This window comes from Corythoichthys intestinalis, chromosome 10, assembly GCF_030265065.1.
Source record: "Corythoichthys intestinalis isolate RoL2023-P3 chromosome 10, ASM3026506v1, whole genome shotgun sequence".
Lineage (NCBI taxonomy): Eukaryota > Metazoa > Chordata > Actinopteri > Syngnathiformes > Syngnathidae > Corythoichthys > Corythoichthys intestinalis.
Genome location: NC_080404.1, coordinates 15,475,320 through 15,502,724, shown reverse-complemented (window position 1 = coordinate 15,502,724; position 27,405 = coordinate 15,475,320). Strand labels below are relative to the sequence as shown.

The window sequence follows — 27,405 nt, the reverse complement described above, 5'->3', positions numbered from 1 at the left end:
AGCGATTCATGCCAGACATCCTAGGAATCTGAGTGAACTACAGCAATTTTGTAGGGAAGAATGGGCCGAGATTAGTCCTGATCGATGTGCCAGACTGATCTGCAGCTATAGGAAGCGTCTGGTTGAAGTTATTGCTGCCAAAGGGGGGGCCAAAAAATATTAAATGTGATGGTTCACTTACTTATTTCCCCCCTTCTATCATTGTTTGCATACTATCCTCATTAAAAGGTGAAAACCTATGAATGTTTGGGTGGTTTTAGTTAAAGCAGACAGTTTTTTCCTCTGTGTGATTTTAACAAAGATCAGATAAACATTTGATGGTGATATTATGCAGAAATGTGAGAAATTCCAAAAGGTTAAGATACTTTTTCATACCACTGTATTCGTTATTCCTCCTTCTGATCTTTTTCCTCAGTTTTGCTGCCCCACACACACAGTTTCAATGTCCTCAAAGGCTATTAATTTCATAATTCATTTGAGAATGCAGATTATCAATTGGAGCATGTCATATGGAATGCAATGTAGAAATAGAGTTCTTCTGTCACCTTGTATCCTTTATCTTCTTTCCATTTAAGATACATGATGTCATCACATTGAACAAATGACAAATAGCGAATTCAAATCATTACCGATTCTTGAAAATTATGATCATTTTGGAGACATATTCTGTGGGTTGTCATGCAGAAATCTGTGTTGGTCTACACGTGCACAGCCAGGCCAAGAGCAATGTGATGAGGTACAATCTGTCCACTGGTATGCTCTTCTTCAGGTTGACCGGGTTTGTGGTTGAAAGGAGGCTAACGTACTGTAGTTTAAGATAGCTCTGAGCCAACGGATCTTTAATTTGTCTACTTATTGCTTAACGTCTGTGCAATGTGTGTGTGCGTGCGTGTCATGTCATCAAGCCTGCCCGGTCTGTTCCAGTCCCATCACCCAGTCATGCTGGACGGACAAGAGAAGCATTTCTGTCACTTTGCATTTCCATCGTCTGCTCAGCCTTCCTCTGTTGCCAATCTGCTTTCAAGTTTCTTGTCACCTCTATCTTCCTTTTCTCGCACAAACACACACCTGCCAGTCAAGAGTGGGGTGTATATTTAGAATAAAATAATAACATTTGAATCATAAAATGTGTTTTACCTGAAAGTGTATGTTCTGTGGATTGCTACGCTTATTATTTGAATTACAAGAAAGAAAAATGTTTCGGTGAAAAAGCGTACCAGAGTCAAGTGTCAAATTTTGATGCAAGTTTAGAAAACTATGATACAGGTAGTCCCTGGGTTACGATGTACCGATTTATGTGATTTCAACTATACGACGCCGGAGTCTTGTTCGCCATTGTGTCTCCAGATGTTTTTCTTTAAGCAGTACCTACTTCTTGCCCTGTCAGGATCCTCTCCTCCCCCAGCAGCGTCACCACTGTCCTGCAGTTCCTGACGGCGTCAGGTCCCACTTCCTTGTTCTCATGTTGCTGCTGCCGGCGCCGACTCCTTTTGCGAGTCCCGATCCATTTTTTTTTAGTTCAGACGGCGGGTGATACTGGCGACCTGAGCGGCCATGATATCCTCCATCTCTCGCCTCCCTTCTCTTTCCACAGCACTCTTCTCTCTGAGCAGGTGACACACTCGCGAGTGAAGCCTGAATATTTTTTTGTTTGTTTTTTTGTTTTGTTTTAAGCCCGAATATCCATTGACTATAATGGTATTTAACAGAACTTACCTCACGGTATCTTATTGTTTACTTTATCTAATTAATGTGACGTATAATTCATGTTTTTGGACAGTTATTTTGAGATTTTAGGGGGTAATTAGGGATACTTTAAGGGTTAATTCCGATTTACACGGAAATCCGGGTTATATCGCCAGCGTAGGAACGGAACTCGTTTGGAATCCGAGGACTACCTGTACATTTACCATTTAATTGGTTCTAAATATGGTTATCCCAAACGACTATTTTTCTCCCGATTAGTCAGCAGACTTTTTTAACGATTAGTCGACTAATCTTTTTTTTTTTTTTTTTAATTACTAATCCAAGTTTTTATTGACACTTATTACTAGGGTTGTTCCGATCATGTTTTTTTGCTCCCGATCCGATCCCGATCGTTTTAGTTTGAGTATCTGCCGAACCCGATATTTCCCAATCCGATTGCTTTTTTTTTTTTTGCTCCCGATTCAATTCCAATCATTCCCGATAACTTTTCCCGGTCATATACATTTTGGCAATGCATTAAGAAAAAAATGAATAAAACTCAGACAAATATATACATTCAACATACAGTACATAAGTACTGTATTTGTTTATTATGACAATAAATCCTCAAGATGGCATTTACATTATTAACATTCTTTCTGTGAGAGGGATCCACGGATAGAAAGACTTGTAATTCTTAAAGGATAAATGTGACTTTGTATATTGTGACTAAATATTGCCATCTAGTGTATTTGTTGAGCTTTCAGTAAATGATACTGTAGCCATTTAACTGTTCTGCCCAAATGCATGATGGGAAGTGCAACCATGACTGTGCGTAGTGGTACCAATTGATCTACTCTGCGTTGGGAAATAACATAGGGTGTTAAGAAAAAGATCAATTTCTACCTTTCTTCCCCACATTGCTTCCCACGATATTTCTAATTGTAGGGAGAGGGGTTGTAAGGCTTTAGCCAATTAAAAAAAGGCTCCAAAGGCTGTCAAAATTCACTCTACTCATTTTACGCTGCCTTTTACCTCTCTATATAGGTAAAACGGCGTCATTACAGATTGAACGTGACTATGCGTGAGTGGGTCGTGCAGCGCATGCGTTAATTGCGTTAAATATTTTAACGTGATAAATTTTTTTAAAAATTAATTACCGCCGTCAACGGGATAAATTTAATAACCCTACCTCAAGCCTAAACCAAAGACTCTGGATGAGTGTAACATATTATGTCTGTAACGTTAAATACAATTAGAAAACGATTTAATTAAAAAATATATATATATTTAAAAAAGGCATGTCCGATATTTTTTTGCCGATTCCGATACTTTGAAAATGACATCTCTACTTATTACTTCACAAAAACATTTTGGAACAAATTCTTTATTAAAGTACAAATAAGCTACAAAGTACAAAATAGAAAGCCCGCCCGTCTCATCAGACCATAGGACATGGTTCCAGTAATCCATGTGCTTTGTTGACATGTCTTCAGCAAACTGTTTGCGGGCTTTCTTGTGTACCGTCTTCAGAAGAGGCTTCCTCCTGGGGTGACAGCCATGTACACCAATTTGATGTAGAGTGTGGCGTATGGTCTGAGCTCTAACAATCTGACTCCCCACCTTGTCAATCTCTGCAGCAATGCTGACAGCACTCCTGTAACGAGTCACATGACATTTTGGAGGGAAAATGACAAGCAGTACTCAATTTAGACATTCAGGGATGTACGTAGTTTCTAAGGGGTGTACTCACTTTTGTTGCCAGGGGTTTAGATATTAATGGCTATATTTTGAGTTAATTTATTTTCCTCTCAAAATAACTTTATTATATAAGCTGCACACAGACTACTTTTCATTGTGTCAAAGTGTAATTTTGTCAGTGTGGTCCCATGAAAAGATAGACTTAAATATCTGCAGAAATGCGAGGGGTATACTCACTTTTGTGATACACTGTAGATATGCCAGCTTGTTGTCTCCTGTCGTCTTCCAAAATTACAACTGGGTGACGGCGCATTAGGTGTTCGTTCACGGCCGATGTGCACCCTGGTATGCAAGCTTGGCATTGAAGAGACAGGACACAACAGTGTGCCCTCCTTTGTTTCGTTGGAATAAGTCAATGTTTTTGCCACTCTGGTGCGCTTTTCTGGCTTTGTGCCTCTTTCCCCGCTTGCATACCGAGCATCCGCCATTCTCAACTTTCCACGCATATATTTATTCCACCCTTCTTTAACCATCGACGGGATGTGGTGCTCGTCGACGCATTTACGTCATCAATGGCGTCAATTACGTCGAATAGTCGGGACAGCTCTAGTTCTAAATCAGAGTTCTCAAAGTGTGGGAAGAATACCACCACTGGTATGCAGACTCCCTCTTGTGGTGCATGAAAGATTGAATAAATTAAATGTTAAGACCACTTTGTTTCAAACCACTTTAATGAAGTAATTAATTACAGTTCAGTTACAGTATTTTCCGCACTATAAGGCACATTGTAGTATAAGACGCACCTTTAATGAATGGCCTATTTTAAAACTGTTTTTTAATATATAGGGTGCACCGCATTTTAAGGCACAGTAGTAGTAGTGGTTGGGGTTGCGTTGTGAATCCACTAGATGGATCTCCGCTAATAGAAATGTCATGCCATGAGTCACCAATATTGATCTATATACAGGGTGACCCCCGCACCCCAAAAAAAGGAACTTTTTAACACTCATATAAAACCAAGAGTGATGGAAGAAAAAAAATATTTTATTTATACTAATTGAAACCCTTATGCCAATTAAGAAACAGTGATGGAATTTTCACTTTCTAATGAATGACATTCTTTAAATGGCATCCTCCTGTACGAATGCATTCTTGAAAACTGCCGTTGAGATTTGTCATTGATTCCTCATCTCAGCTGGAATACTGTAAATTTCATTCTGAATTCATCATGGTTACTAAAATGGGACATTGTTTACTTCCTCGAGGTCACTGTCTTGCAATGCTGCCACTTGTTCATGTCTGCCAATACGCAAAAATTGTCATGATTTTTTTAAGTGGTTAACAGCAGATTTCAAGAAGGTATTCATGCAGGAGGACACCATTTAAAGGACATAGTTTTTAAATGAAAATTCCATAATTTTTCTGAAATGGCATGTTTCAAGGTTCCAATTACTATAAATAAAAATGTTTTCTTCCATCACTCTTGGTTTTATTGGAATGTTAAAAAGTTGTTTTGGGTCACGCTGTTGTTGTAGTTAATTTTATGCATCCACTAGATCAGACATGTCCAAAGTCCGGCCCGGGGGCCAAATGCGGCCCGCGGTCAAATTTCATCCGGCCCCCAGCCTCTGTCATAAAATCAATAAGATCTGGCCCACACACAGACTTATAATAAATTGGTCAGCAGTACTGCAACCAGCATATGAAGTAGCTTACACACGAAATGCTGCTCCTCATTTACCCACTAAAAGGCAGCAGCACTTTAACCCCTTATTGCCAAATGTATCACATTTGATACAACTAAAATTTCATGATTTTCAGACTAATTTAGAATTTTGACATTTCTTTTTTGAAAAAAAAAATGATGGATGAAAGTCAACACATGCATGTGCAGGTTCCATAAGAAAAAAAACATGATTTAGCATGGGTAATAGATATTAGAGCGCTTATTACACATATTCATTTTGAATTTTCATTTCACAAATTTGAAAAAAAGGTTTCATTAGGACCTTATTTTTCAAATTTTGGGATTCTCTGATAATTGCTTCATGTTGCAGGTATTTAAGAGCAACATTACTCCGTGTGATCCTCTACTTCCAATTTTCTAAAACGGCGACAATCAACCAAAAATAAGTTGACGGTGATGGCCGACGCCTCAAGGATAGGTAGAAATTGGACTATTTCTTCACTAAAATACGCAACAACTGTGTCTTGCCTCATTTGAGAAGAGACAGTCGCTGATTTTAAAGATTTCAATGTGAGGCGATATTACCAAACAAGACACGCTGACATGTACGGCAAGATTACAGGGAAGATATGCAGCGAGAAATTGAAGCAACTTGAAGCTAGTTTAATTTCACAGCAGTAGTATTTCGCAAGAGTCCGAGAGTCAAAAGAGAACGCCGCAAAGGCTAATTGCGAGATTGTTGAAATTATTCATTTAAAAAAAATAATAAAGCAAATGTGACACACTGAATGGCTTGGTAAACTTTGCTTAAATATATTGTTCTACGTAAAGGACGCCAGCCAAGGTCGGCCCCCCACATTTTTACCACGCCAAATCTGGCCCCCTTTGCAAAACGTTTGGACACCCCTGCACTAGATGAAGCTAAGCTAAAGGGAATGTCATGTCATGATTAGCCAATATTGATTCATATATAAGGTGCCTCTGATTATAAGGCTTTCGGCTTTTCAGAAAATTGAAGCCTTTTAAGTGCGCCTTACAGTGCGGAAAATACGGTGTATTCAATTTAAAATTGGAAAGATTCACACAATGTCTCTTCTCAAATATTTCGGAAAAACCTCTAAAGGCCTTTTCACACTAGTGTCAGCCTAGTGTGAAGAGGGCAAAACGGGAGAAGCCACATAGCCTGACATAAACGCTGTCAGGAAGTGAAAAGCGGAAAGCATTGTTACTGTAGTCCCAAGCTCCGATGGTTTTATTTTTCATTGTTGCACAAGAAAACAGCGAGTTTTCCCAATCTCTGCCTTTTTTTCTTAGCATTTTGGTCTGCTCCACTAATGTATTTGAACTGGGAGGGCATTATCATGTGACTATGCTCAGTCAAAATAGATTGGCCATCTAGTGCTGTCAATGGCAGCCACCATATTGATGTTGGCCCAGATGGTGGTTCTTGGAGACCCAAGTATTTGCTGTAAAATGTTTGAGAACTACTGTTCTAAACTTTTTAAATTGCCTTACTGCTTTCAACTCTGACTAACAGTTATTACAACTCTGTATGTCCATTGAAATTGGTATATCTATTGAAATTGTGCGGCGGTACAGGCAGAAGAGATAAGTAAGAATCAAAGCATTTTAAATGTCTGTGGCCGTCTGTGTCAGAGATTAAGTCTGTTGGAGTCCTCATGGAGGGTACAAAGTGTCAGAGTCATGTGGCGCTCACGTTGGTGGTGGCATCAAAATATCCAAACAAGAAATTCACAAGGCCATCGTGTTAAAGCCACGGGGATTCACAGTGTTCCATCTGCGCACTCTTAGCGGGACATCAAATTCAGCTTCCGGCCCCCTGCTGTCTTGGCAACCGCAATATTTATATATATATATATTTATTTATTTATTTATTTATTTTTTAACAAGTGAATTCCCTATTAAAAGATGACTTGTGTGTCTCTCCATGGCAGTGTGGAAATAGGCTGCTTTGAAGTGTAATTGGTTGTGCAAGCGCATGTGTGTTTGGGGCAGGTCAGATGGGCCAACTGTGAGAATCTTCACACTCAGTCGGCTTTTGTTGGTGTGAGAACAGACGCTGTGTACAACCTAGACTCAGATATCCACACATTGGTATTGTCTAATTTTCCATCAACATCTCATTAAAATCTCTTTTTTTATTATTATGATATGCATTTCTTCTGACGCTCCCCTCTGTAGACCGTGTTGTTGACACTAATCATCATGAAGTCAGTTGACCCATAAATCACTCAATTTTAAATATCCTTTCAGAAAGTCAAAGAGAGACCGCCATACTCCATATGTCTTATATACTTGCCACCTGCTTCTGGCTGTGTTTGCATTTTTGTGCATCTGCGTGGGTAAAGTACTGTATGTACAGTGAGGAGCAGAAGTATTTGCACCCCTTATGATATGCAAGTTCAACCACTTAGAAAATAGGTAATGGTCTGAAATTTGAATCATAGCTGCATTTCCACTTATAGACATAATCTAAAAAAATCTGGAACCCACATTGTATGATTTTTCAATAATTTATTTGTAATTAACTGGGGTTAATTAGTATTTGTACCCCTGAGAAAATCAGTGCAACGCAGAAGCCTTTGTTTGCAATTACAGAGGTCAGACACTTGCTGTAATTCCTCACCAGGTTTTCACATATGGAAAAATTTTGGGCCATTCCTCCACACTAATCTTCTCTATTATCTTTCAGGTTTCGGGGCTGTCGTTGAGAAACACCAAGTTTCAGCTCCATCCAAAGATTTCCTATTGGATTGAGGTCTGGAGACTGGTTAGGCCACCCCAGAACCTTGATTTCCTTTTTTTGAAGACAATCCTTGGTTATTCTGGCTGTTTGCTTTGGGCCATTGTCATGTTGGAAGAGCCAGTCATGACCCGTTTTCAATGCTCTAACTGAGGAAAAGAGGTTATTCCCCAAAATCTCACAACACCGGGCCCCAGTCTTCCTCTCTTTAATACAGTGCACTCGTCCTCTCCCATGGGCTGAAAAACACCCCCAAAGCATGATGCTACCAGCCCCATGCTTCACAGTAGGGATGATGTTCTTGAGATAATACTCATCATTCTTTGTCCTCCAAACATGGTTAGTGGAATTATGACCAAAAAGTTCTATTTTACTCTCATCTGACCAAATGACTTTCTCCCAGGGCTCCTCTGGATCATCCAAATGGGCATTGGCAAACTTAAAACAGGCTTGGACATATGCTGGTTTAAGCAGGGGAATATTCCATGCCATGCATGATTTTAAACCATGACGTCTTAGTGTATTACCAACAGTAACCTTGGAAATGGTGATCCCAGTCCTTTCAGGTCATTGACCAGCTTCTCTTCTGTAGTTATTGGCTAATTCCTCTCCATTCATAGGATCATTGAGACCCTACGAGGGATCTTGCATGGAGCCCCAGTCCGAGAGAGATTGACAGTCATGTTTAGCTTCTTCCATTTTCTAATAATTGCTTCAACAGTGGATCTTATATCACCAAGCTGCTTGGCAACTGCCCCGTAACCCTCTCCAGCCTTGTAGAGGTCTACAATTCTGTCTCTAGTGTCTTTCGACACTTGACCATGGTAGCAGTTGGATTATGACTGACTGTGGGGTGCAAAAGTGACAATAATGAGCTGAAACGGGTGGTGGGTGCGTGGTTACTCATGGGGGAATGGTGGACTTTTTTAAGGTAGACTGACAACTCTTTGAGTGTCGTAATTAGTGCTTATTCTAAGGGGTACAAATACTTATGAACCCCAGTAAATCACAAAGAAAATGATTTGTGGATTTTGTTATTGGATTATGCCACTATGAGTGGAAATGCATCTATGGTTGAAATGTTAGAACTCTACTTATTTTCTAAGTGGGTGAACTTGCAAAATCACGAGGGGTGCAAATACTTCTGCTCTTCACTGTATATGGCAGGTATGATGATCATGAAGATGTAATGACCACGACACCAGTCATTGTTTCGTAACGGTTTCTGATAAGTGGTATTTTGGGGAAGTCTCTAAATGCCAATGTTGTCATGTTTGTAATGTTAAGTTCATCTGGCCACAAGCATTTGTTTTGATCTGAATGATACGGTACAGCTTGATAAGAGCAGGGCTTTTGGCTTTCTGTTCACACAGCTGTTTGTCCTTAGTGAGTCACTTGTACCTCATAGCTTTAGGCTGTTGTTGTACCTATTTGTGTGTTTACTGAAGCTATTTGAATCTAGCAGACAAGACTAGAGTCTAGGGAGAAAGACGAGAAGCATTTTTATGTTAGACTCCCAGCTGGAGCGAGGAATATTTCGCTTTTTGTTGTTTTATGTACTGACAGGACACCTAAAATGTACTGTACGTGGTGAACTTACAACAATATTCTTTATTGGAATTTCTACTAATAGTTTAACAGCTAAAGTTTGCACATTTAAGCGCAGTGTGAAACAGTGTTTTAGTTTAATTTGAATCCTGACTAGAATTGTGTTTACTAATAATGCTCAAATCAAAGGTTTACCATACCACATCGACTCTATTCAAGTTCTTCATCCTGCCTCCCCTCTTCTTGTCGGTGAATGGTTCTTGACATGAATTTGGCCAAGCCTTCTTTTCTTTCCATCATGTCTCTTTGTTCCGGAGCCCCAGTCCTGCCTTCTTGGTGGCCACACTCCATTCCTGTCACTTAGATTACACAGCCACTCAACAGCCTTAGTTTTACAACACACACTTCCACTTGGATATACAGTATATTGTAGCTACCCACGGTACAATGTGGTACAGAAAATCTTGGTGTAATGTGTTTGCAAAGTGGTGTTGAACAATCAAATTAAAATGTCGATAAAAAAATGTTGTTGCAACCAGTGTTATTTTTGGCAGCCCTTTTAAATTTGGTCTTACTCTTAGTCTTTTGAAAGGAAATACTTATTTGTCTGTCATATTTTAGTCATTTCAAAATATGTCTTCATCTACTTTTTGTTGACGAAAACTAACCAATTCTGTTTAGTTTTTGTCAACGTCTACTCAAAATTTTTTTCTCTGTAAAATTCAAAACTTTTAGTCCAAGAATAAATGAAGGTTTCCAACAATTTCGAATGAACATGGACAGACGAGCGCATATTGTAGCTTCTACAAGGAAAACGCCAACTTCATAGTGATAAAACACAATCAGCAGCAAAACAGTACATTTTCAATTAATTATACCAGAGCCATCCCGACTACTCGATGTTGTCGACAAGTCGTTGACGGAAATTCGTCAACGAGCACAACATCCCGTCGAGTGTTAAAGGGGAGTTAATTAAAAAAAAAAAAAAAAAAATAGTATAGAGATGCGTGAAAAGTTGACAGAATGACGAATGACAAAGAATGACGGACACTCTGGATGCAAGCGGGGAAAGCGGCACAAAGCCCAAAAAGCAGACCAGAGTGGCCAAAGCATGGATTTATTTTAACGAAACAAAGGAGGGTGTCACTGTCATGTGTTTTCTCTGCAATGCCGAGCTTGCATACCACAGTAGTATGAATGAACTCCTGAAGCGCCGTCAGTGTCACCGAGGTATAATTTTGGAAGACGACAGGAGACAACAAGATGGCTGATCGTAAGTCCACATGTCCACATTTTTTTATTGAAGCTACCTCTATGTGCATCGTACAATGGAGTATTAGGGTCTAATGTCAGGCTCATGTAGCTGAATAAGCAGCTAGGTACTTTAAGTAGCGCGTTGCTGCCTCCGTTAAAATCAACAATATTGAAAGCATCTTGTGCTCCAGAATCGTTTTTACAAATAAGGAAATCCTTATTATTTTGCTTCATCTACATTAAATTATAATCAATAGAAGAATTTCTACTAGTGCTTCGTTGCAGCTCTGAGCTAAGGTACATGTGTGTAAAACTCACAGCTACATTACCTATGCGTAATAATGAGACTTTGTTTTCTCCTAGCAATAGTCAGACTTCAATCCTGTAGTCCTTTAAATTGGATGGATGGATGGATGGATGGATGGATGGATGGACGGACGGACGGACGGACGGACGGACGGATGGACAGGACCGAATGCTCCGTTGTAGCACCATATCAACGTGTATCATGTTTTTTTTCATGTACTTCACTCCAGTGATATGTGACATTTATCAATCTACTCTGCTGGAACTCACTCTAATGCTGAGAACAATATAGACATACCACAAAAAGAGAAAGTAAGAATTGTTTTTAATCCTGTCGGAAAAATTAAGTCACAGTGTTCTGGAGTGTCTTGTTTACATTCCATTCTTTTTCACTTGTTAATGCCATCAGCATTTGACCTCATTGTTTATTTGTGACTTATTATTGTTATTTATGTGTTTATTTGTACTTTAAGAAAGGATTTTACAAAAATGTATGTAAGATTAGTAAAAAAAAAAAAAAAAAAGTAAAAAAATTATTAGACTAGTTGAGTAATCATCAAAAAAGTGTGCAGACAATTCGGGAGAAAAATGATTGTTCGGGGCAGCCCTGTTGTACCCTCCTGGACACCACGGACTGTGTGTAAAAAAAAGTTGTCCAAGAGTTGAAGAGGACGCTCGCCATTAGCACTAACCTAATCCTAACGCGAATGCTATGCTAACGCTACGAGCTACATTGAGTGTGTGATGATCACCCAACATAAAACTTTTGTTGTGAACGGCAAGCCATTGATGCGGATCCAAATCACAGACCAAGAGAACAGAAAGTGAATGATTCTATTGAATAAGTAAAACAAAGGAAGCACGCCAATATTGTGAGTATAACAAAGTAGAATTAAGGGAGCACGCCGAAAAATGTGAATATAACAAAGTACAACTAAGGGAGCACGCTATAAGACGCGAATACAACAGAGTACAAAAATCTAACTACAAAGTCCAAAAGAGCATAAAAGTAAAAATGATCAAACCAGGACACGACCGTATAGTGGTAAGCAAGGCAAGTAACACGCAAACAAGCAGTAGTCCGACACTCGCAGACGGTGACAGAAGTCCTTAAATAATTTGCTCTCCTAATGTGCCACAGGTGTGTTGCAACGGCCCCGCCCATCCAGCTGAATCAGATGCTGGAATTAAAAAAGAACTGAGAAGGCATACAGATATGACACCTTTAAAGGCTAAAGCAACATTGCATATTCTCTCTTGCCAAGATAGGAAAACAAATCTTACTGTGTGTTGGAAAACAAGCATGATTGGAGAGGAGAGGACAATGGTGAGTTGGGGCTCGGTTGGTTGCAGCACCTTACATGAGTGACACAACCAGACACTGCTACAATGTAGGCTAACTACACATAAAACTGTCACACATTGTGTACACGTGACGGAAACTATGGCGCATTTTTGTCCCTCGTCATTCGTCTCATTATGTTTTAGTATGGGCGTTAATTAATTTTTTAAATTAATCACGTTAAAATATTTGACGCAATTAACGCAGATGCCCCGCTCAGACAGATTTAAAAGACAGTGCAGTGAAACGCTCACTTGTTGTGTTTTATGGAGTTTTGCCGCCCTCTGCTGGCGCTTGGGTGCGACTGATTTTATAGGCTTCAGCACCCATGAGCATTGTGTAAGTAATTATTGACATCAACAATGGCGGGCTACTAGTTTATTTTTTGATTGAAAATTTTACAAATTTTATTAAAACGAAAACATTGAGAGGGGTTTTAATATAAAATTTCTATAACTTGTACTAACATTTTTCTTTTACGAACTACAAGTCTTTCTATCCATGGATCGCTTTAACAGAATGTTAATAATGTTAATGCTATCGTGTTGATTTATTGTTATAATAAACAAATACAGTCCTTATGTACCGAATGTTGAATGTATATATCCATCTTGTGTCTTATCTTTCCATTCCAACAATAATTTACAGAAAAATATGGCATATTTTATAGGTGGTTTGAATTGCGATTAATTGCGATTAATTACGATTAATTAATTTTTAAGCTGTAATCAACTCGATTAAAAATTTTAATCGTTTGACAGCCCTAATTTTAGTTGCACTGGTTGCTATTGTAGTCTTTGAATTTTAAACATTCGTTAGCTTAGCATAAATGCCTGATTTTTTTTTTTTTTTCCCACAAATAAAAATTTTTTTTTTAAAAAAGACAAAAAAAAGGAATGTGCTTTTCAGTCCTTTAGGTAAGATTTTGCTGTCAAATGTTGAATCAAAGCAACAGGATTTTGCACTAACATGGTTACAATTATACTATCAGGGTATCGATCAGAGGAAAAAGGCCCCCGTCTCGAACTATCTAAAAATGTCCTTATATTAAGTGTTTTAACACTTAAAAGTGGTTCTCTACACAAAAAGGTCAGCGATTGACTTGATAAACACTGGTTAGGATGTTGTGACTCTGTACATGTAATTGTTGAAAAGAATGTCCAGAACCCTATGCTTTCCAGCTGTCTGTTGTCTGCCATTAGAGCAATAAAAGTCTTGTTGTGCCGCACTGCAAGGAGTTGTTGTCTTGAAGGCTCCTCCTATCTGCACAAATTGCCGGCTGCTGAGCTCTGATGGACGTTTGTACACTGGGCCAAAAACACAGATTCCACTTAAAACCTCCCAGCTCCATTATCCCGGAGAGAGACTGGGCAAGAGAAAGAAGCTATCTGTTGCTCTCTTTCCTCCATCATCTAAAAGGGTTGATTAATATGTGCGGGCCTCGGAACACACACACACACACTGAGGATTATGGAGTAAGATGTTTATACAAATTTGCAGGATTCTTCTTTTATTCTAAGTGAATCACCATCTTGCTTTATTGGGCTGTCTCTGGTGCCACTCTTCCGCCCTCTTACTCACCCCTCGCCCGCTCTCCCAATGCCTGAAGAGTGACAGGCTGTGTTTTTTTTTTCAGCTGCTGTTTGAACACCGAACAATCAATGCTGGGCAAAGAGAAAAAGCGTGGGTAAGGGGTGGGGAGGAGCAACACAATTGGTTATTGACAGACAATTCAAAGTCTGAAAGGCTGGAGGCGACATTCTAGCAAGAGGACAGAAGGAGAGAACAAACAGAGAGAGGGCATGAGAGAAGCACCATGACAATTGTGATCCATGTTCCGATGTGTTAACGTTTTGATCACGCTTGTGTGCACCTGCAAGTGTGCCCACTTAAAGTTTTACATGCAACTTTTATCAAGGTTGACTTGGGATTACATGCTGTAACACAATGTGGAGACCTGGTCGCATAGTCTGCAGTGACTGTGTGATGGTACGAACGATGGTATTTAAAATACGAACTAAAGAGAATAATGCAATTTAATCAAAATATGAACTACTCGACATACGATTTTTTCGACATACGACGTAAAATTTGACGTGGTCACCTGTCTCGACATATGACGAAATGCTTGAGATGCGACGATTTACGACGGCACCGCAACTTTGTTGTTTTCCGCAAGACGGCAGCACGTCAGATTTTCTTGTGAGAGAAATCATCATGGGTCTCAAGAAGGTTAGTGCAGGTGGTAGTTATGAAAAAAGGAAGGTGACGCTCAAGCCTGTCATAATATTCAAAACGTCAAATTATCGCGAGGAAAATAAAAATTAGGGCAGTAATTTTCACAGCTGCGATTCATTGCCGCGTGTGTTTGTGTGTGCTGTGTGCACTCGGGACACGTGATTGTTATCAGACTCCAGTTCCTTTTACAGATGTTTATTGGTCATCAACACAATGTAGAATTAAAGTTCAGACATACTAAATAAATTTTTAAAAAAAAGAATATCTATAAACCAGTTTCCTGAGCGAATTATGGACGGCGCCATCTTAGACAATGTCTGCAGCGAACTTCCGGTTCAGAAAAAAACAACATGAATTACGGTTGAAGTAAGTAGTGTATTGACACTATTAAAACTGTTAAATTAAAGCAGAGGAACTCTCAGAAGCTCCAAAAATGGATTTAGCACGACGTAGATGAGATTGTATGATTGCTCTTATCATTTCGTTGATCATTCGCGGACAAAATCGTAACAACCTGTCAGCCTGTGTTGACGTGAGGTACAGATTGATACGCCAGGCACTTGAGTGACCAAAATGAGGTGAAATTACAAATTACATTACATTTCCCGAATGCAGAAGGGCTGACATGGATTTTGTTGTTACAAGGAAATACTACTAGGTGTGTATTATACATAGAAACAAATATAGTATGCCATTCTTTTTTATTGCAGGTATTGATCACAATAAAACATTTGGACAACATGATTCCATTTCTTGTTTTATTTAAAACGATTGGTGCATGTGCAAAACAGGTCAATGAATCACATCTTATAAAATGATTAGAAAAATATTAACGAAGGTTGAGCAAACAAGCAAAGTGTTATCAAACAGAAGAGCTTAAGGGATCCAAACTTTCACCCGATATTACAAGACCCTCGACGGCATTCAGACGGGCTTTCTCCCGCTGTCCTCTGTAATTTCAGCGCCGATAGCGTATCGTAGAGTTGCTGCAGTTAAAAAGCTCTTAGTTGGATTTTGGGATCGAGCTAACGGTCGGGCCTTCCATCATCAAAGTAAAACACACATAGTCTCGATATATGTCCATCAACGTACAAGTCAAGTTGTCTTCCCTTGCCTAACAGCGTTTTCCACCTGTAAACAAATGAACAAAAAACTTGTAAAGTGAGACCCATCATGAAAAATCTGATTGGCAATGATAATATGATGTAATAAATGAGAATAATTTGGCTTCAAATTTGTTAACATGCACACTTTCCAGGACAAGATGACAGTCTTTTTGGATCAAATACACTTTTTTAATGGGCTCTTAATTGGCAGACAACAAAAATGATATTGGGTTTCTCAGCTATGTCGTATTCTGCACTTAACTAGCTTTAAAATCACTCGTTATGCATTGTTGTTTTTTTTTAATATTTGTAATTTTTAATAAAGTTTGTGTTTTATTTAAGAATGAAAATTTATTGCACTTGAATATGTGATTTCCTAGGATGTATTGTCACTAAATTCGTGGTTGAATCGGTTAATAAAAATTGACAATAATACCGCACATCTTATATATAATTTATGAGACAATATATCGCCCACTAAAATGTGTTATCGCGACAGGCCTAATGACGCATACCATCGAAATAAAAGAAATCATAGAAGAAAATCAGCGTGGTGTGCGTGTCAGTGAACTGGCTAGACAATATTGCCGGAATATGTCTACGATTTCGACAGTCAAATGGAAGCCATTTGAAATCTGAAATTTATATAATACATTTGCAATGACGCCTCATTTGTAACACTGAAGTTTTGGGCAAATGTTAAAATTCCAGCTGGAGCATTCAAAAGCTCCACTAACTGCTAAAATGTATTATTTCATCTTGTTTTGCTGACCTCCAGCCATACATCATTCATATCTTTCTCACATGCATCACTGGCCTGCTCATTGCTGTAGTCTTGCCTTACGCTCGCCGCAAAGAAAATGGTTGTCTGTTAAGAGGTTTTAAGACCTAGGCATCGTTTTTGTCCAACATGCGGGGGAGGATAATGACTGGTATGTTGTATGTGAGGTTTATGGTGCAAATTGGGTTTTTTTCTCAACCAAGAAGAGCTGACCAGAGAGTGAACCTTTATTGTGCCAGACATCAGATGCCCAGATATAGCGTTTTTGTGCAAGGAGGCTTAAGTCACTTATTTGAGAATTAACTGTGGGTTCAGGTCACACTCACAGTTTAGCGATTTTTTTCCCCAGTACAAAGTCGACTTTTAGAAATTATTTGAATAAGTTTATTTGCAAGACTGTCAGAAGATTCTCTATAAAGAGGACTGACTAATGGCTGGCTTTTGGTTTAAAGCGAGAGTACTTCAACAATATGCCTCCACGCTCTACCATTCATTAGAATCCCATGAATCCCTCCTGATTTTGACGTGAGAGCCTTCCAAACTTTCTCCCTGCTTGCCGTCACTTTCTGTGTTCCGCTTTGCTTTGCTCTAATGTCTGAGCAAAGAGTCTGTCAGGGGGAAAAGTGGGCTAGAGGGTGGTTGGTGGAGAACTGTTCATGTTCCTAAAATAGAAGTTGTAACTCTCTAAGTAGTTTCTCTTGTTCTAAGGTTGCGGAATAGCTGATCATGTTGAGCTTGATACATTTATAACACCATAAAAATGTATCCGCCCTGAGTCTCATTGTTTAAAGGCTCCAAATTTCCTCCTCCACACGTCTTTATCGAACGATGACGTGAAATTGAGGTTTGTAGAGCCGTGGCTTTGCGATATTGCCATTTTTGAATGTGAAAAGCTTGAAGGAATGATGAGTTTAACAGACTGATGGAATTTGTTTATGCACCCTTGGAGATGTGTAAAAAAAAAAAAAAAAAAATGCTAAAATTCAATGCCTTCAAAATAATGACAAAGAGTGTTTTGAAAACATGCACTGTGGTTACTGCTCAGCTGTTGTAGTCTGCCACAAGCCTCAGATTGGAATACAAAAAAATAACTCCACTGAAGTCCAACATTATTCCTCCATCCCAGATACAAGCAGTAAAGTTCGTCTTGGTTTGCCATATGGTACTGCTCAACTAAGTTCTAATCAGATGAGCATTTCCACTGCTAGGATCGAGGTAGGGACAATAACTGCACGAAGTATGTAAATGTGAGCGGTTCCACACTTCATGTATTTTAGCCCTTTTTTGTGGTTGGATCTTTTCAAAAAGATTTTGAAGAAACTCTCACCTCAAAAACTTTCACTTCAAGGTTTGCATTCTGTTTGTGTGTGAGCGTGCTTTTTTAAGCAGAAAAACAAGCCCAAAGTTGCCTGCTTTTGAAAAGCTTTAAAGGGTACCACGAACAGAAAGACGAGTAGTTCTTAAAAGACAAATGTTACTACGATTTATAATACCATATTGGCCCGAGTATAAGACGGTGTTTTTCGCATTGAAATAAGAATGAAAAAGAGGGGGTCATCTTATATTCGCGGTCTAGACATTATACCCATTCACGACGTGAGATGGCGATCATTGAAGCGATTTTCTGTCATGACAGATCTACTTTCAAGTTTAACCAGTTTGCATTATTTTATTGCAATGTTTTTCTTTATTCAGATTTGTTTCAAGACTACAGTTACAGCTAGACTTCACTTTGATGGTTAATGCAGTGATTGCGATTTTGTTGTTTTATCACAATAGATTGGTTTGTTTACATTTCAAAAACCAGAAGCCATTCATTTACGAATGTGATTGCACTGTAGTTTACATATTTAAATGTTCAGATATTAAGACTTGAATGAAGCAAAATAACATGCTTTTTCTCTCAAATATATTGTTATAATCATTTGTTTCAGATTTACTGTAATTATTTTCTGTATAAAAATTAATTTGGTGTTCAAAAAGTCTTTTTTTCCAAACTTCAGTCTTGAAAAAAAGGGGGTCGTCTTATTATTAGGGCCGTCTTATATTCGGGCCAATATGCTAATTTGATATTAAAACCCGTCTTAATGTTTTCGTTTTAATACAATTTGTAAAACTATTTTAATTAGTTGGTCGCCATTGTTGTTGATGTCACAGGGCGGTGACATCACATGGCCACGCTGCTGGACTTCCATAGTGTCACTCTTTAACTACATAAACATGTCATCAGTTCGGCCCTTCCGATTTGAACCCGAGTGGAACATTAATGAGAAAGACAGCAAAAGCGAAATGAACAGGAAAGACAGGATGAGACGAGTAGCGTTCATGTGTCAAGTTCACTCGAGGTAGCACTGTTTGATGTCAAAAACTGTTTGCAGATCTTCACGGTTAACTATTGTGTGATCCAACTTATTACAATATTATTATGGAGATAGTTAGCATCCAGGGCTGTTGTATGCTTTCCATGGGATTAGGGTATACAGTGAAACACAGCAGTTTATTTTTCGGATTGCCCGTGCATAACAGCACACGAAAACGTTGATGCAGCTTGACTCTACCAAGATGTTAAGAGGCTCTGTGCCCGAGAGAATGCTGCCTTACCTTATTTTTGTCACGTAAAAGCAGATGTCCAGATTGTTGATCATCCTGCCGGTGTTCTCAGATTTATCATACATAATTACATGTTGCTCCTGAAGCTTGCTTCCTGGCGAATAAGCGACACGGAAAATGAATAAATGTATTAAATTTAGTTCGATTGCTGGCTATTCGTATCATTTTTATGTCCAACAGATTATAATGACACCTTATTTTCCACACTGAGAGCTAAGAAGCAGAGAAAGGCGAGCGGACACAGGCGTTCAGATTTATAGCTCGGACCACGCCGTGTATTGGCATAATCGGCAACTACTCCTTCACAACATAACAAGTATCATATTGGGAAAATACAACAAAAATAATACAGTGGAACCTCGACATATGATCGCTTCAACACACGATCTTTTCGATATCCGCCGTAAAATTTGACTCGCCATTTGTTTCTACATCCGTCGACATGCTCGAAATACACGACAGCACCGCAGACGAACGCACGCCGGATTTTCTTGTGGGAGAAATCAACACAGGTTTCAAAAAGGTCGGCACAGGTGGTGAAACTAGGGAAAAAGGTGACGTTTACCTTCTAAATGAAAATGCAAATTATAGAGAAATCTGAGTGTGGGGTGCACATCCGTGAACTGACTCAACAACACATCTCCACGGTCCTCCGCCGACCACCGTTCACTAGTCTTTATAAGTTAAGCTGACAATTATTATTGTGGTAACATCGCCAAAGAAACTGCCAGCTTCATCACGTTTTTATCATTTATTTCACAACTTATACAACACAAAACGCATACTGTCCGCCGCAGTTGACGGTGGTCTCAAGAAAACATTGAAAGTGAAAGTAAACTTTCAAGCTCACCGCTCCCTCTCTGACACGTCAGCCACGCGGTGCGTTCAACTACAGCAAAACAACGTCCGCCACATTAGAACCCAATTCGTTACATTATTACAGGAATTAGTAGTAGTAGTAGTAGTATTATCATTATTCTGAATTTTATTTATAATTATTATATATTTGTTTTGCTATGTGTAATTGCCATTTGTAATAGTGCCAAATTGTAATAGTGCTAAATTAAGGATTTAGTGTAGGTTTTTGGGCTGTGGAACGAATGAATGGAATTATAATGTATTCCTAAGGGAAAATCCTGCTCGACATATGACCATTTTGACTTACAAAGTCCTGGAATGAATTAACTTCGTACGTAGAAGTTATCAAAAAATAATGTTCGCAAAAAGAAAAGTGCTTAAATCTGTATTAATAAGGCCCTATTCTCACATAGTTAAACAACAATGCAAAACGAACTAACATTCACAAATTTATAATCAAAATAGACATGTAAAATACACATAAAATGTACTCAGACTTTGGTCAAACTCTTTTTTAACATTTTAGTAACTAGTTTAGCTCAACAAATACACCGAATGGCAATATTTAGTCACAATATACAAACTATGATGCTGGGAGCCTGGATGGCAATATTTAGCCACAATATACAAACTATAGTGCTGGGAGCCATTATGAGGTGTCTTGTATGTTGTGAAGACAACATACAAAATGAACATAAAGCACAATGGACCCGCCATAAAAAGGAAACTACGGCGTCAGTTAAAGGGAAAAAACGCACTCATTGGCTTGATTGCTAATAAATTTAAAACTCGCCATTGACACCTTGTGGTGTATTTAAATCACTACCTTACATAGTTAAAGAGCGACACTGCGGAAGTACGACAGCGTACCCATGTGACGTTACTGCACTGCGACGTAACAACAATGGCGCACGACTAGTTAATTTTTGGTTTAAAATTTTACAAATTTTATTAAAACGAAAACATTAAGAGGGGTTTTAATATCAAATTACTATAACTCATACTAAGATTTATCTTTAAAGAACTACACGTCTTTCTATCCATGTTACCCTATAACTATACAGCGGTACCTCTACATACCTATTTAATTCGTTCCAGAACCTGGTTTGTAAGTTGAAATGGTCATTTATCGAGCAGGATTTTCCCAAAAGAATACATTATAATTCGATGAATTCGTTCCACTGTCCAAAAACCGACGCTAAATCTTTCATCATTACTGCAGGTACAATTACAAATAGAAATTACACATAGCAGAACAAATAAATTATAAATACAAATTGGAATAATAATGATAATAAATCGGAAATAAAAAAGTGTTTTATTGTCACCTTAAAGCAACACTCGGTAACTTTTTAACCTTTATAGAATATTTTCACAACATTTTTGATATGTCGACGGACAACTAGTTGGATGACACCTCTTTTATATCTTGTGGGGGTCTGTATTGCTTTCACCAGCACTAATTAACTTTGGTAGGCTATCAAAGTTAAAAAGTTACGGTACAAAATTGATTCTATTTTCAACATAGACATTGTTTAGCCACAACTGGACTAATTACCTCATTACTATTCATCCCTCACAAAGCCGCCGGAAACAGAAATGTTGTTTAATCCATCTGCAGGCGACCGGTAGATCAGGATTTTACGACACTCTGCACTGGTCCTCATGGGAAACGCAGTCTTTTTTAAGGCAAAACACTATCGCTTTTGTCAGCTGCGTCGCTAAAATCGACCAAAACTGAAAAGTTAACCTAGTGCTACTTTAACTTATTGAAACTGGCGAACGGAGGTCGGAGGAGACAGCGAATGGAGGTAGAGGAGGATACATCTGTTTGAGGACCGTCGAGATTGTAGACATATTCCGGCCATATTATGGAGCCAGTTTCACTTTTTCGATCATTTATTTCTTTGTTTCAGTGGTAAGCGTCACCGTCTTCCTTTTTTCACCACCTGCACTAACCTTCTTGGGATCCATGTTGATTTCTCTCACAAGAAAATGGTAAATGGTGTTATACTTGTATAGTGCTTTTCTACCTTAAGGCACTCAAAGCGCTTTACACTACATCGTCATATACCTACTGGTGACACAGCACCAGGAGCAATGTGGGGTTCAGTATCTTGCTCAAGGATACTTAGGCGAGTTCATCAGGGCACAGAATCGAACCCTTAACCTCTGGTTTGGGAGAAAACTACTCTACCACTGAGCCACACCATCCAAAATCCGTCGTGCTGCCATCTAGAGGGATAACTATTAAATTGCAAGCATGTCGTCATATGACGAGACGAATGACAAGTCCAATTTTACGTCAGATGTCAAAAGGATCGTATGTCAATGCAGTCGTATGTCGAGCTACCACTGTATTATGAATATCAGCTCCTGAATGCAATATCTCGGGTAGCAGTGTGGTAGCCTGGTACTCCAGACTCACCGCTGTTCCAGCTATAGACCCCAATCACCAACGTCACACAATCACGTGATCACTGTAGAAGTGTCAGTCATTGTGTGTCGTATTGTCAATGATCGTAGTTTGTAAAGGTGGATTCACTTGCAAAGTATGGAAGCCCCCGCTTTCAGACGCTGTAAACTAATTGGATGAGTTGCATAAAAGCCGTTATTTGGAAAAGCTACGGTCGATCCAGTCGCCAGATCCATATTTGATGCCCAAACCGATATTTCCTCCCGTCCGGTCCCGTCCCGTGCGTCAGAGCTCATCCTGAGATCAGAAAATTTCCAATCATACTCCAGTTTATGTCACGAATGAGGAGTCGGGTACCCAAAATCGGCACCGGCCCGAGTATAAACTGACATTTGGTCAGCTGAGTGTCACCGTTGTCACGATTGTAAAATGAAATTTGATCGACAACGGGCCGGTGTGTGCAGGAAAAATAGCTGCCCCGCGTGAAATGTTCCCCCTGCCGGGAGCGCTTATTTATAACGCTTTATTTATGTGAAAACAGCAGATCTTTTCATGGATGCATTACAGTAATGGATTTACGACTGTAAGATCAGTTTTAAATAAATAAATTACACAAAATATGAGTAATGTATTTTAGTAACAAATCGTGGACTGGGCCAGATAACCATCTTTGAACAGAAATGTACTAGTCTACAGGTTTTCACGACGATATCCCAATGAAAATCACACAGGTATGACATTTATTAGTTAAAGCAGAGTAAAATAATACATATTCATTGCGCGAATGAGGCGACGAGCTTCGTAGTCTCCGTCTGATGATGTCTGCGTTCGTGTTGGCATCATATTGATGTTTTCGCTGCTGTCTAACGGATGTCGACACAAACGCATCATGGACCAAGATAAACAAACCTTGCTGCTATCGAGATTTGCCCTTTTAACAATGGGCACACAGCAACTACTAAAATGACCGTTTATCTTCTCTGTTACTGCAACCAACCGCCACACATCCCTTCACCAATTTGATTAATCAATGTTAACGATTGTCAGGAAGGTTTTTGGGTTCGTTTACTAGGCGGTGATTCCTTAGACAAGCAGAAAAACACGCAGTAATAGGAGGAATGTACGTTGCGGTAATATGTAAACACGATGAGCTGACGGACAATATGGCGGCACCAGTCGGGGGCCGGAGTTGTGACGTCACGTTATTGGGGTCTATTGAGTCTGGCCACCATTAAGCGGATAAAATTTCCAGGGCGGAGCAAGCCACAGCAAACAGACAGCGGAGTGGACCAATCAGCGACGGGTGGGACGAGGGACTTGCGCGCGGAAGTAAACATACGAAGAGAGCGGTGTTTATTCAACATGGCTAGCGGGAGACAGACTTGTCAGTGACTTGTGTCGATGTGTTTTTGGTCATTTAAAACTGATTTTACAGTGGATTGGAACATATTCTCGGCTTTCCTGTTCGCCATCTGTGTTGTTGTGGAGACGACTTCCGACGCGGAAGAGTGACGTTGCTCGTTAAGAACACGTCACGCAAATAAACGAATCTGATTTGTCGATTGATTTTGTACTTGCTCGAGAGGCCGTTAATGGGCTGGGTCCCAGACCATACTCTCAGTGTTTGAAAAACACAGGGAGAACAGTCTGGCCGTGCCAGGCAAGCAGTGTGGCGGTTCAGATTCTCCATAACATATTAATGACAGAATGAAAAATCGTTTGAAAATCCTACATTTCACAGTTCAGATCTGCACCATTTATTCTTTCTTTCTGGGTCTAATGTCTTCCAGAAATTACAAAAGAAGTTGCATTAAGTTGATGCCTAAATTGCAATGTCATAAAAACTGAATATCAACTAAAGGGTTTAGAATTGGCGTCCTTTCTGCTAGAAAAAGCTCTTTGCACAAATGTCAGTGGGGACGTGTTGTATTGAGCTTGTCATTAGATAATGTCAGGATCTGAGCTGCCTGTCCGACGAAGGTCATTCCTTTCGCTCTTATTTAGAAATGTAGACGGTTGTGGTCTTTCTGGAAAGCCTCTATTTACCTGATTTCTGAACAAGCTTCCTGTAGAAGAACAATAATTTCAACCAACCTTGTCAATGTTTTCAGAGGGCAGCGACTACAGTGATGCTGAGGTTCTACCGGACTCTTATCCATCAGCACCAGCAGAACCTCTCCCCGAATTCCTACTTGAACCAGAGGATGCTTTCATTGTGAAGAACCGTCCAGTTCAGCTGCGGTGCCGGGCGTCACCAGCCACACAGATCTACTTCAAGTGCAACGGGGAGTGGGTCAATCAAAATGATCATGTCACCAGAGAGAGCTTGGACCAGGGCACAGGTGAAGATCAGAGATACCCAGTAAACCAAACTATAGACACACAGCAATGTCACCTTGTATTTTACAGACCTAAACAGCATACTCAATTACAAACATCATTTTCAACTACATGTTCCATTAGTTCCTTCAAGGTTTTATGTGCGCAATAACTGCATTTGGCCTTCAGCCAACTCATTGTTGATGTGCATTATCTCGCTTAATCGCTGTCTCCTTACAGGCATGGTAGTGAGGGAGGTGGACATCTCAGTGTCGAGGACCCAAGTCGAGGAACTCTTTGGGTTGGAGGACTACTGGTGTCAGTGTGTGGCCTGGAGTTCAGCCGGCACCACCAAGAGCAACCGCGCCTATGTCCGCATTGCATGTCAGTAATAGGTGTTTTTGGCTTTTTTTTTTTTTTTTTTTTTTTTTGATGGTTAAATCATCCGTCAAGCATTTGTGCAACTAACACAGTCATCATCCAGCATGACTGTGTGAGCTGACGTGTGATTGACATTCCTTTGGCAAAGGTACAAATGGAGAGAAAAATGACAGCACAACCGTGTTCGTGTATTTACTGTAGTATGTGTGTTATACGCTGAATGCAAGGGTGTAGGTTTGGTCTCAACATTGGTAGGGACAATATAACAGCATAACTTGCATGTACTTTTTGCTGGGGTCAGGACATTAATAAGACCAAACAGATTGGGTGAACGGGGGTCAGGGCTACATTTTTATTTGATATGCTACAGTGGTATGTAAAAGTATCTGAACTTCTTGGAATTTCTCACATTTCTGCATAAAATCACCATAAAATGTGATCTGATCTTTGTCAAAATCATACAGATGAAAATATGGTGTCTGCTTTAACTAAAACCACCAAAATATTTATAGGTTATCATAATTTAATGAGGATAGCATGCAAACAAAAACAGAACGGGGGGTAATAAGTAAGTGAACCCTCTGCCTAAGGAGACTTAAAGAGCAACTGAAACTAATTATTAGCAAACATTTTAAGTCAGGTGTGTGCCCAATGACTGATGAGTGGTTTTAAGCTGCCCTGCCCACTATAAAACACACACCGGGTAAGAATTGTCTTGAGGAGAAGCATTGTCTGATGTGCATCATGGCTCGCTCAAAAGAGTTGTCTGAAGACCTGCGATCAAGGATTGTTGATTTGTATAAAGTTGGGAAAGGATACAAAACCATCTCTAAAAGTCTGGATGTTCATCAATCAACAGTCAGAAAAGTTGTCTACAAATGGAGAGAGTTTTGCACTGTTGGTTCTCTACCAAGGAGTGGCCGTCCACCAAAGATGATGCCAAGAGTTCAGCGCAGAATACTCAGAGAGGTAAAAAAAAATACCCCTAGAGTGTCTGCTAAAGACTTACAGAAATCACTGGCACCGTCCAATATATGTAATACAATGGCCAAGGATGGTGTCCATGGAAGGACTCCACAGAGGAAGCCACTGATGTCTAAAAAAAGCATTGTTGCTCATTTATTGTTTGCAAATGGGCACTTGGACACGCAACAGAAGTTTTGGCAAAATATTTGGTGGATTGATGAAACCAAAGTTGAATTGTTTGGGAGTAACACACAACGTCAAGCATGGTGGAGGGAGCATTATGATTTGGGGCTGTTTTGCTGCCTCAGGGCCTTGACAACTTTGCATACTATCCTCATTAAAATATGAAAACCTGTAAATGTTTGGGTGGTTTTAGTTAAAGCAGACACTGTTTTTTCATATGTGTGTTTTTAACAAAGCTCAGATCACATTTGACGGTGAGTTTATGCAGAAATGTGAGAAATTCCAAAAGGTTCAGATACCGCTGTAAGTGATCAAGGCAAAATAAATCTGTATTGATTTATACTAACTTTAATGTGTATTGGTACAGATGATACAACGTTCGATTTGAACCTTTGTTTTTAAAAACTACTAAAGAAACATTTTGAAAACTTCCAGAATAAATGTCTAGATTTTAATAGCAAATTAAAATTGCAATATTTGAACATAACTTAAATTATATTAACATACAAAAAAGCTATAAACTTGTTAATAATCTCTTAACTATCCATGAATGCAAAAATAAACATTTGTCTTAAGACCACTCAACATTGTCTGTCTAAATAAATAAATTAAATATAACTGAAAAAACTTCGTAGTCAGGGAATAATAAAAATAAATTAAAATGGAGACTTCATTCAGGTAGAACACTACTGCTTTTGTCCACAAGCACAGCCAAACTTAACAAAAAATGAAAATTCCTTTGGGCTGCTTTAAGACCACATACTTTAAATAAAACAAAAATGAAAATTAAGGGAGAAAGGGATAATCGGTTCATTTCATTTCTCACAGTTTAATTAACGTTAACAGTAGAAAAAACATACAGGAGGACATTTCTCTCAGCAGCTTCGTACTCAAATTTGGCTGGTTTGCAAGTTCACAGTTTAATGTTATGCATTCTGTCATGCAGGTCGGACTTTTAGTAGCAAAATTTGTGGTGTGTTCCCCACCTCCACAACATTGATGTCCTTTTACATGACTTACATTGGCTGCTGCTGGCCCCAAAAAAACTTTTAAGGGGAAAACAATGGACTGGCACATTCAGCAAGTGAAAAGGGGTTAATGTAAGTCTGAACATAATGAAAATAATTCACTTAATAATGGTAGGGTCAATTCTATTCTTACAACACATGGAAACTAGACAATCTTAATTACCTATATAACTGAACTCAGTATACTAGTATAATGGAAATAAGGTTGCTTAAAGGTTGGTGGGGACAATT

At 39.2% G+C, this 27,405-nt stretch overlaps 1 protein-coding gene across 4 annotated transcripts in view; it reads left to right on the top strand.

Annotated features, from left to right (window-relative positions):
- unc5b (unc-5 netrin receptor B) overlaps positions 1–27,405 on the top strand; it is a 124,137-nt gene that overhangs the window by 46,131 nt on the left and 50,601 nt on the right. For all 4 annotated transcript variants that reach the window (XM_057847825.1, XM_057847824.1, XM_057847822.1 and 1 more), the window contains exons 2-3: positions 24,409–24,639; positions 24,857–25,000. In XM_057847825.1, the coding sequence (XP_057703808.1) occupies positions 24,409–24,639; positions 24,857–25,000 (375 nt within the window). The remainder of the gene's footprint in view (positions 1–24,408; positions 24,640–24,856; positions 25,001–27,405) is intronic.